The sequence below is a fragment of the Gossypium hirsutum genome, chromosome A07, assembly GCF_007990345.1.
Source record: "Gossypium hirsutum isolate 1008001.06 chromosome A07, Gossypium_hirsutum_v2.1, whole genome shotgun sequence".
In the NCBI taxonomy this organism is placed as follows: Eukaryota; Viridiplantae; Streptophyta; class Magnoliopsida; order Malvales; family Malvaceae; genus Gossypium; species Gossypium hirsutum.
Genome location: NC_053430.1, coordinates 17,719,185 through 17,731,902, shown reverse-complemented (window position 1 = coordinate 17,731,902; position 12,718 = coordinate 17,719,185). Strand labels below are relative to the sequence as shown.

Below are 12,718 nucleotides of genomic sequence, written 5' to 3'. Positions count from 1 at the left end.
TGATTCGGGACAGCCTGAAATCAGCATCAGATCGTCAGAAATCTTATGCGGATTTGAGAAGAAAAGATATAGAATTTCAGATCGGCGATAAAGTGTTTTTGAAAGTCTCACCGTGGAAGAAAGTACTCAGATTCGGTCGTAAAGGCAAATTGAGTCCAAGATTCATTGGACCGTATGAGATTATAGAACGTGTCGGACCGGTTGCTTATAGATTGATGTTACCACCTGAGTTAGAAAAGATTCACAATGTATTTCATGGTTCGATGCTCCGTAGATACCGATCTGATCCTTCACATGTGATTTGTCTGACGGAGATTGAAATTAACCCTGATATGTCATATGAAGAAGAACCGATTAGCATTTTGGCTCGTGAGATCAAGGAATTACGAAATAAGAAAATTCCGTTAGTTAAAGTATTGTGGCACAAACACGGAGTTGAAGAAGCAACTTGGGAGTCAGAGGATACAATAAAGGAGCGTTATCCAAACCTATTCACCGGTAAGATTTTCGGGGACGAAAATCCCTAAGGGGGGGAGAGTTGTAACAACCCGGTTTTGACCCTAATCAGAATAGTGGTTTCGGGACCACAAATCTGAATCAGAAAAATATTTTAATATTATTTTGTGTGTTTATTTTGTGTGCATTCGATGGTGTGAAATTTTCGTGTTTTAATTTCGTCGTTTAAGTGTCCGATTTAATAAAAGGGTTTAATCGCGTAAAATAAAAGTTAAAGGTTAAAATTTAAAAGCACCTATTTATAGTTGTCTTTTTAAGTGGGAGGTCTAAAGATGTAATTAGACCAAGATTTAGTTAGTGGGTGGTATATGCCAACATTGCCCTTAAGTTATGTAATTTATAATTTATTTAATTAAGGTTAATTTAGTCATTAAGTAAATTATAATATTATAACTAAAATAAGTCATAAAAAGATGAATATATTCATCTTTGTTAGCCGAATATTGGAAAGGAAGAAACCATCCATGGTTTCTTAAGTTTCGGCACTTTCATAGCAAAATTAAGGTATGCTTTGGTTTCGGTTTTTGATAATTTTTACGTTTTTGAGATCGTTGCTTTGAATACTACCCGACCCATGCTTGAATTTCTAATTTTAATGAATATTTTGAGTTATGCCATTGATGAATATTTGTGTTTTGTGATGTTTGATGATGAATAATGGAAGATATGTCTTAGATTAACATGTTTTGTCTTGGGATTTTTGATGAATTTGAGTATTTAGGGCTAAATTGTGAAAATAAATTTTTGAGGGACTAAAATGTGAAATAAATGCAATGTGTAGACTTGTATGAGAACCATGAATATTCGGCCCTTATGTGGTATGGACAAATTTTGTGTATTTTGTGTTTTGTGCAAAAAGGACTAAATTGCAAAAAGTGTAAAATATTAGGGGCAAAATGGTAATTTTCCCATTTATGTATTGTTGGACTCAAATGAATGTTTTGATGAATAAAAAGGTTAAATTTGACTATGTTTAGATCAAGGAACGAAGAAAACGAATTTGGATCGGGGGAAGTCGAAGGTAATCGAATAGTCGATCGTGTTTGCTGATATCCGAGGTAAGTCTATTAGCTATTTAATGTCATAAAATCAGTATATAAATAAGTATATGAGCTGTTTTTGGATGAATTATAATTAAAAATATGATAGTTGAAATAATTAAAAGTATGAGTGAATTATATATATATTATGCAAATCTACATCTATATGTTCTCGTATTGAACTTAGGTATGCCATTTATACAAGTTTATAAGGGGTTCGACTATGCAACTATGCATGTATATGTTCTTGTGATAAATTTAAGTATGAAACTTATATATGAAAGAGGGAGATTCGATTAGGTATGTATGTTCTTGTAAAGGTTCTTGAACGGGGTTGAAGAGATGAAATTATTAGTTTGGATTATCTTAATGTGTTCGAAAGTACGATATTAATAGTATGCTTCAATGTGTTAAGTTATATATATATATATTCGGATGTATAATTTAGATATTGAGTTGAATTTGATGACTGAACTTTTTATACCGATGTGGGTTAAGGATATAGTTTATAAATTATTGAGCTGAATTTTTATGTGAATTCTATATACCATTATGATATACAACTCCTATGAATTGAGATTCTTTTGTTAAAGCTCAGTATCATTCGGTTTATCGTTAGTGACATAATTCAGACTTTACGTCTAGCAGGCTTAATGCCGGTGAAATTATTCAGACTATAAGTCTAGCAGGCTTAATGCCGGTGACACATTTCAGACTATAAGTCTAGCAGGCTTAATGCCGGTGACACATTTCAGACTATAAGTCTAGCAGGCTTAATGCCGGTGACACATTTCGGACTATAAGTCTAGCAGGCTAAGAGCCGGTGTATTGAATCAGGTTTTAAAACCTAGCAGGCTAAATGCCGGTGAATCCGTTTAAAGCATGTGATAATATACAATTGATACCTCTATGATTTTGATTATATGAAATCGATGTATACATAAATGTTCAATCACATGATTTTAGTCATATTAACTTGATGGGCATATATATATACAAATATTTGGTCTAAGCAATTGATAGATATGTATATATATATATGTTGCATTCAGCATAGGTGGATATATTTATGTGTATGCATTCCGCATAGGTGAAAATAAGTGTATGTATCTATGCATTCGGCATAGATGGGTATAGGTGCATATGTGCATTCGGCATTTATGGATGATAAGCATAAAAATTTGGCTTTTGATATATGTAGTTGAATAGTTGTAATTAAATGGATTCGATGAAGTGCGAACAATAAGTACTCTAGAAATCAGTATATGCTGTTAAGGATTATGCTAGTAACTTGATTATATGCATATAATGTATATACATTTGTCCGTTTATGTGTATTAGATAAATATACATCCTTTTAGACTTAAACAAAATGACTCAATAAAGTAGTGTTTGATTAGTAATCATATTTGATGATTGTAATTTCAATAAATTTACTTAAAGAATTATATGATTCTTTTATATGTATTTTAGATATGCTGTAGACTTACTAAGCTATAAAAGCTTACTTTGTTTGCTTTTGTTCATTCGTTTTTATAGATTTTTTTTGGAGACGCGTTACGAGCTCGGGGATCATCAGCACCGCCCATCACACTATCGACTTCTTTTGGTATTTTGTTAAATATTTGAACTCGATCTTATGGCCTGTATAGGCTTGATAATGTTTTGGATAATTTTGAATCCTATTGTGTAAATAGCAATGCGAAAAGAGTTTAACTTCCATGCTTGAATTTGATTATATATGTTCATGAATTGGACTTGCATTTGGTATTAGATATTAAAGTTATGTTTATGTGAGCTTGGTTTCGTAATGCCTCGTAACCCTGATTCGGCGACGGAGACGGGTTAGGGGTGTTACAAATAATATAAAAATAACAAGGATATTTAATAAAGATATAAAAATAAACGAAAAAAGGACTAAAATTGAATTAAAAACAAAGTTCTGGGGCAAATGTGAAAGGAAATGAAGAGAAATGGGCTTATTTGAGCGCGCACCAAACATAGGGGGACCGAAACAACAATTATTCCATTCCATTAAAACGCAGCACATTAGCGGGGACTAAATCGAAAAGCGCGAGAAATTATGGGGCCAAATTGGAAACAAGAAAAATGACTTAATTGCAAAATCCTGAAAAAGTGGAAGGACTGCGCGCATAAATATCCCATTCAAACGAAAACACGTGGATCCTCTAGCGGGTCGGGTCGGATGGGTCGGGCAATGGTCAAAACGACGTCGTTTTGAGGCTTAAGTGTAGCCCCCAAAACGACGTCGTTTTGGAGGGCTATATAAAGGCCTAAAATAGCCAAAAAAAATCATTTGGGGAGAGGGAAAGAAAAAAAAGAAGAGAGAGAGGGAAGAGAGAAGGGAGAGAGAAGGGAGGGGGGAAGGGGAATCCGGCTAGGGGGGCCGGTCACCGGACGGCCACCGGAGGCTCGCCGGCGCCGGCGCCGGCCACCGCGAAAAGGTAAAAAATATTTTTTTTCTTTTTTTCTTTTTTCTTTTTGCTTAATAATGCATATGTTTTTATGTTTTAATATTTTTTTAGTATTTTTATGTAAAAATAAACTCAAAACAGTAAAGAAAAAAAAGAAAGAGTCACCTCAGGTTTTAGATTTGATTCTCCGATTTGGTGTTAGAGCCCCTGATTGTATATATATTTTCGAATGGTTCTAGTATTGAATCTGTTAATATTGAAAGAAAATCTTTTGTTTTCATAGCAAAAAATAAAAAAATTCCCCCTCCTCTATAATGGTGAGATTTTCGGTTTTTATAACCGATTACAAATGTTTATTTTCTATTTGTTTATTTCTACTTGGCTTCTTGCAGGTGGCCATGGCCGACAGTGGCATGGTGGTGTTCGGCGCAAGTGGGCAAGTGGGCAAGTGGGGGGTAGGTGGCTAGGGTTAGTGGGATTAGGTTTGCTGAGCTTAGGTTAATGGGCTGGGGTAGTTGTTTGGGTTATTTTGTTGGTATGGGCCCGGCAAATTTGGGCTTCTACAAAGGTCATGACATTTAATGGTGTTTGTGGAAAAAGCGCCGCTAAAGGTCATGACCTTTAGCGGCGTTTTTTTTAAATAAACGCCGCAAACTTTAGAGGCGTCATCTATAGCGGCGTTTGTAAAAGCGCCGCAAATAGTTTTAGCGGCACTTAAAAGCGCCGCTAAAGGTAAAAAAAGCGCCGCTAAAAGTCTTTTTTTCTTGTAGTGGATATGAACAATATAAAGGTAATGAATTTACAATGCGACCAGCAAAACAAATAATTGTATACTATTCTAACATTTATACAAATTTTAAGGGATATCAACAACATATTTATAATCTATAATAGAAAATAAACGTAAGGCAAAATATATAAAAAAAAAGTAAATAGAATCTGAATAATTATGCATAAATTTAAAACAATCAATGTGAGAGAGTAGTTCTAAGAATCAATCGATATACAACAATTTAAAACGAATGATATGGAAGATATTTGGATATATATATATATGTATAAGTGTGAAAATAATGTTAAAGCACTTATGAATGAATAAGTAGAACTTAAAACAAAATATTTAAAATAATTTGATCTTAAAATAAATCACAAAATAAGAACCACATAAAATTGTATATAACATAGTAACATATAGATTAAAATTTTTTTATGAACATTACGCAAACAAAGAAATAAGTAATATACAAAATACTATATATATATCAATATGTTAATCTAGATAGATAGTATACATAAGATACAAATAATTTACTCTATAAGAAAAATATTTGGAAGTGTTTGAAATAAACAAATTTATATATAAATAATACTAGATGAATGTTTAAAGGATAAAAAACATGCATTGAAATAGGACCTCAAAAGGAGTACATTATATACCTGAATAGATTTAACAAAAAACATATATACATATGTGTAACCGTATAAAATAAATAACATATTTAAAATAATGTATGGAAGCCTTAGGTCAATAATGAAACAATTTAAAAGTAAAGGGCACGACAAATTTTAAATTAATATGAAAAAGTGGCTAGAACTTAAATATGTACATATAGTGAAAGATATAATTTAAATAATATGTAAAATATGAAAGGTCCTAAAATATATATATATATATAACAGGATATATTCTTGAGATGTGAATTATATACATAATGGGCTAAAAACACATACACAAATATATATATATAGGTTTAAAAGGAATTATGTGTGTAAAAGTAACCATGGAATTAATAATATATAGAATAAAAACTAATTTGGCCATGGACTATATATGCATAATATTATATATGAATATTTAAATGAAGTAATATACAAAATTTTTAAAACAATATGATAAAAAAACTTTAAAATAAAGACTTTATATAAAAAAGGGGGTAATATTATCATGATAATTCAAAAAAGGTATGTATATACATATATATATAAAATAAATATTAAGTTGATTTAAAAAATAACAAACTATACAAATCAAATGGACTCAATTAAAATGAAATTAAACTAAAAGGATATTTAATAAATAAAATGCACTGTTGAAATTAAAGGGAGGACTAAAGCGCAATGCGCGCAGACGCGCGGGGACCAATACTGGCAATATACCAGATTCCAAAACACTGCGTTTAGGCTTGGGTTAAATTGAAATGCTACGCGAATTCTAGGAAAAATTTAAAAATAAAGAAAATATGAGTGGGGCCTAATTGAACACTAACGCGAAAGGGGAAGGACCAACGCGCAAAAATCCCCCCTTTGCAGAAACGCGCTAATCCTAGGAGAATCCGGGTCGGGTCATCGGGTCACACACCAAACGGTGCCGTTTTGAGGCATTATGGAACTGAACGAAACGACGTCGTTTCCTGGTTACCATAAATGCCTAAAATTTTTTACCCTCATTTGAACCCTAGATCTAAAAAAAATGAGAGCTCTCCCACTCTTCTCTGCCTGGTCGTCTCCAAGGATTCATCAGCGCCAAACACACCTCCTCCCCGTCACGGTTCAAGGCTCGGGAATAAAGGAAGCAAGATGCGTCCCTCGGTCCGAATCTACGGAGAAAGGGTCTCCGATGGCCGAAACCGAAGGTAGGTTCCTTCCCCGATCTCAAAAGGTAACTTTTTTTCGCTCTCTTTTTGAATATATATATGTGTGTGTGTGTGTGTGTTATATTCAAAACTGGACTTGCAAAGGAAATGAGAAAACAGAATAGAAAGGAACACCTTAATTCTTTTTTGTATTCGATTGCTCTTCTTTTTTTTTGTATATTATGCGTGTATTGTGTAACACCCCTAACCCGTCTCCGTCGCCGAATCAGGGTTACGAGGCATTACGAAACCAAGCTCACATAAACATAACTTTAATGTCTAATTCCAAATGCAAGTCCAATTCATGAACATATATAATCAAATTCAAGCATGGAAGTTAAACTCTTTTCGCATTGCTATTTACACAATAGGATTCAAAATTATCCAAAACATTATCGAGCCTATACATGCCATAAGATCGAGTTCAATTATTTAACAAAATACCAAAAGAAGTCGATAGTGTGATGGACTGTGCTGATGATCCCCGAGCTCGTAACGCGTCTCCAAATCTATAAAAACGAATGAACGAAAGCAAACGAAGTAAGCTTTTATAGCTTAGTAAGTCTCCAGCATAACTAAATGTATAATTATAAACACATAATTATTATAACCTTTTTAATCTATTCTACTGAAATTTCAACTAACACAACCAACTAACATTCATACATTATTCTACTCAGACCATTTCATTTATAGTCAGATATGTATACCTGTCGGATGAATTCAGTTTAATATATATATTATACAAAACAACATTACAATTGAATGTATACCACCGAGCATATATATACATATTATATACATATCAAACCGATTGTATATGTACACTCATGGTAAGGTCTAAATCAATTCAAATCTAACACAAATATATATACATCAATCACATCTTATATTTGTTTGTATATAAATATACTCATTACGAATTTATACCTGAATACCTAGGTAACACATACATTCGAAATACACATATATATATATCTCAAATGCATACATGATTAATTATCAAACACATAGGCTCAACATATATATGTTTAACTACCACATATCACCATATGCATTTATAAATTCAGCAATCACATATATCTAATGTACATATGTATTCATCGATTTCATATAATCACAAATCATAGATATATCCATTGCATATTCTAACACAATTTAAACAGATTCACCTGCATTTTGCCTGCTAGGCTTAAAGCCTGATTCAGTACACCGGCACTTAGCCTGCTAGACATATAGTCTGAAATGTATCACCGGCATTAAGCCTGCTAGACATATAGTCTGAAATGTATCACCGGCATTAAGCCTGCTAGACTTAAAGTCTGAAATGTATCACCGGCATTAAGCCTGCTAGACTTAAAGTCTGAATTACTTCACCGGCATTAAGCCTGCTAGACGTAACGTCTGTATTACATTCAATCACTTTATAATAATTCAAACTAACAATTTCATATCTTCACTACCATTCAAAAACTTTTACGTGAATATACATACAAAATCGAAACTTTCACATACATATATAATTCCATACCAAATTTCGATTCAAGAATTTATACATGTGCATTTATACATATTCGAATCTACCATATGAATGTATAATTTCATACTCAATTTCAAAACAAAAACTTGTACATATATAAATGCACAATCAATCCTCGCATACTTATAATGACATAATTAAATTCAATACACAACACATGCATGTATATTTGCATGCTTATTCGACTTTATATATATATATATATACATACTTATATAATCATTCAAACCATATATGTATATATATACCTATATCTTATACATACCTTTGATTAATCCAATAATTTATACAAGATCATACTTGTATATTCGAACATGTTATATACAATATCTATAGTCCAAAGTTTATTCAACTATTATACTTTAAATTATAGCTCAATCATAAGATAAAATTAGTATGCATGTATAAATATTAACTAAATAACTTTTAGTTGCTAATAGACTTACCTCGGATATCAGCAAACACGATCGACTATTCGATTACCTTCGATTTCCCCCGATCCAAATTCGTTTTCTTCGTTCCTTGATCTAAACATAGTCAAATTTAACCCTTTTATTCATCAAATCATTCAATTTTATCCAAAAACACTTAAATGGGCAAATTACCATTTTGCCCCAGACATTTTACACTTTTTGCAATTTAGTCCCTATTGCATAAAACACAAAATACACAAAATCTCACAACACTATAGTTAGGCCGAATCTTCCTTGTATTCATACAAGTCCATACATTTCATTTATTTCACATTTTAGTCCCTCAAAAATTTATTTTCACAATCTAGCCCTAAATACTCAAATTCATCAAAAATCCCAAGACAAAACATGTTAATCTAAGACATATCTTTCATTATTCATCATCAAACATCACAAAACACAAACATTCATCAATGGCATAACTCAAGATATTCATCAAAATCAGAAATTCAAGCATGGGTCAGGTAGTATTCAAAGCAACGATCTCAAAAACGTAAAAATCATCAAAAACCGAAACCAAACATACCTTAAATCAAGCATCAAAGTTGGCCGAATAGCTTGGTTGTTCTTCTTTTATTTTCTTTTCTTAGTTTCGAATAGATGGTAAGGAAATAAAAGATGATGGTGGTCTTTATTTGTTTAAATTATAATATTATAATATACTATATATTATAACATTTGTAATTAATATAAAAACTATATATATTATACACATAATGCGGCCCACTATTCTTTTTAATGGTTAAATTGCAAAACTAAACCTCCATATTAAAAGAACAACCACTACTCAGCCCCTTTTTAAAAATAACCAATAAATTTTTATTTTACGCGATTTAATCCTTTTTATTTAATCGGACACTCAAACGGCGAAATTAAAGCACGAAATTTTTACACTATTAAATTCACACATAATAAACACAGAAAATAATATAAAAATATTTTTTTTTCAGACTCGGATTTGTGGTCCCGAAACCACTGTTCCGATTAGGGTCAAAACCGGGTTGTTACATATTGTGCGAGCCCCCCTTTTACAATGATCCCCTAAGGCTTCTATATAGCCAAAATAAATAAATAAAATAAAACTAAGAAAAATACAATTGTTTTTGTTCTTTTTTGTTGTTGTTGCTGTCCATTTTTGCAAGTACGGAGAAGGCCAGCTGGCGTGCGGTGCTACATATGGAGGTACGCAGAGGCCTTGGGAATGTATGGCGGCTGAAGGTTGCGGCGCAAAGGTGGAAACCCTAGGGTTTCCTGTTGGTGTTTTGATTTTGGGCCTTGTATTTCTGGGCTAATGCTTAGGTTATAATTGGGTTAATTTGGGCCCTTTTTTTGATGTGTAAATGGACTTAGACTGTTTTATTATTTGGATTTTTTTAGCTTTATTATTTATTTTAATTTTGGTTTTTCTTCATGCCCGGGCAAATTTGAGTCCTTACACCTTCAATGTGTTTCAAGAAAAGACCCTTTTTGTTCTCCGAAATCCAGAATGTTTCTAGTTTTCATTGTTTAATATTTTTCCCCATATTATTATCATTCAACTCTTTGCTTGAGATTTCAAAAATAGAGTGGAGCTTGCACATCAAGTACTTCATTCTTTCCGACTCCAAGCTGATGTTGGATTTCAGCTTTCTCAAAGAAATATTTATAACAACTAAAAACTTATCATTGGAGAAGTTGTTAAACATCAACATATATACTCTCTATCTGCATAAAAACAACCAATGAAGATTTCCCGTCATGTATAAACTTCACTTTCTTTACATGGAAATCGCATATACAAAATCTTGTTTTCTTCTAACCCATTCATCATATAAACATATGCATATAACAGGGATACCAGCAAAAAGGAACTTGTCTCTTCTTATAAAATTATGTCTTTGGGAGTTTTTTTTGGACAAAATTTACAGTAAGTCAACTTGATAGCTACCTTGTCCTTAAAATAACCTCTTGATCATTCAAAAGAGGTGGAGCAATTTTGGACTTTACTTGATGTCTTTTCTAATGCTTACAATTGTAAAGACATGAAATTTTCGCGAAAAAGAAAGATTTTAAATTACCATATTGATATTCGGTATATTTATTAATGTTTAATTGGTTGTTTACATCTGTATAATATTTATGATGACTTCAATAAAATGGAAGACAAGAATTGTTTCTGAGTTGTATATTTTTGAGTTTTTATTTTATAAAAATATCATATCATATGTTATGCCTCTTTAAATGTAAACTATTAAAACAATTCGTCAAATATATAAAAAAAATCTAAAATATTAAACATATTTTTGTAAAACACAAGAAGATCTTTTATCCATGCCAAATACATAAAGTGATGCCTGACCCAATCAAAATAATTCATTTCCACTCTTTCTTTTCGATAATTTACCATCTTCCTTATACAATCATCTAATGATGTATCATCTGATTCAGGGGCGAAGTTAGAATTTTTTTTTGGGCCGAAATTAAATTGTAATTTTTATGATAATAAAAATACAATTTCACCATTTTAATAACCTTTATCTTTATAATTTTTAAAGGATTAAATCAAATTTTTATTATTTTAGGGGGGCAAAGTGTAATTTTACCTTTATTAATTTAAAATTTTAAAAATTTTAAAGAGACTAAATAGAAAATTTTCTATTTTAGGGGGCAGGCCCTGCTAACCCCTTTGATTGCTTTTGCTTTTCCATTTTCATTCTTTTACAAATAAACTCCAACAAAAAAGAGAAAGGAAAAAAAGAAGAAGATATAGTTGGGAATGAAATTTTGTAAATTGTATCCCCCTTTGACAAAAAATGGAGGGATCAATTGATGTATTCTTTTAATTGTATTCGTCGGAACTGATGAGTCTTGAGCCCGCAACTTCCATCTTGACAGGCTGATAATTTAATCAATTGAACTACAATTCCAGGGAAATAAAGAAAAATGTAAAACATAGATAGTCTTATGATTTCATTCAAACTATTTCTATTTAGATTTTAGATTTGAATCGACCTGTTGTAACAAACAAAGGCACAAGTGATATATTGATATCTATACGAACATGCACTTTGAGTTAGAGCGACACGAATTACTAGTTACTAAGAATGCTTTCGTTCGACACTCATACTAATTTCAAGTAACATAAATGTATATAATAAACAACTTATACATGTACTAGAATTTATCACAAAAAATTTAAATAAAATAATTATTTTTTAATTTAATATTTTTTATATTCTTATATTTTTATTAATTAAATTAATTTCATTTTAACTCCAATCATAAAATTAAAAACTAAGGAAGATTTGATCATAATATATACATATAAAATAAGTTATTGTAATAAAATATTTAACTCTTAATTCCTTTAAAGAGATTGGCCGGAAGGCTAGCTTGTCACCTCGTAGGACACAAGTCCTTAAAATAATAGAAAAATGAAATTATAATTTAATTTGTTAAGAAAATGCCATTCTAAGAATTAGATATAGAGTTAAATTTTTTCAATTTAATACCTAAATTTTTTAAGATCAAATTGATACTTAAAAGTTATATATTTTATTACCCCATTCTTTCTATTTTCGTTAAAAATCGGATTAAAAATTTAGCTTATAATTTATCAACACTTAAATAAAATACACCCCATAAACTGTTATATGACAATCACATGGAAATAAAGTGTGAATAGATTTTTTTTTTTAAACCTGATAAAGTTTAAGTTATTGAAAAAGTATAATATATTTGAAATGCCAATAATACTCTTCTATCATCCCTTACGTAAACGACTAAAACTTCATCTTAATCTAGGGTTTTGAGATAAAATATTTGGTTCCTCCATTCACAATCTCAAAATATAGCAATAGTTCCAAGAAGATTTATAGACTTTTATCTCTCTGCAAACAAAAGAAAAATTATAATAAAGTTTTTACGAAAGATACCAAAATTTAGGGTTTGAAATTAAAGGAAAGATTGGTTCAAGATTTTCAATCACTAATGGAGCAGTGAATAGATGATGTTTTAAGCACTTGACAAAGTTAGATACAAAGAAATTTAGTTTTCTGCCTTCTTATACAAATTACTTAATTTCTTAGTTTTCTCCCTTCGT

General features: G+C 31.0%; 1 protein-coding gene across 2 annotated transcripts; it reads left to right on the top strand.

The window, feature by feature from the left end:
- The first annotated feature begins 6,395 nt into the window (after positions 1-6,395).
- LOC107961495 (uncharacterized) lies at positions 6,396-10,117 on the top strand. 2 transcript variants are annotated; one of them, XM_016897612.2, is made up of 2 exons: positions 6,396-6,624; positions 9,780-10,117. In XM_016897612.2, exons 1-2 carry the CDS (start codon positions 6,462-6,464, stop codon positions 9,851-9,853), a joined length of 237 nt encoding a protein of 78 aa, XP_016753101.2. In that variant the 5' UTR covers positions 6,396-6,461; the 3' UTR covers positions 9,854-10,117. The 2 variants fall into 2 exon arrangements, with proteins under 2 accessions (XP_016753101.2, XP_016753100.1); XM_016897611.2 differs by having other exon boundaries at positions 6,411-6,650.
- The last annotated feature ends 2,601 nt before the right edge of the window (positions 10,118-12,718 follow it).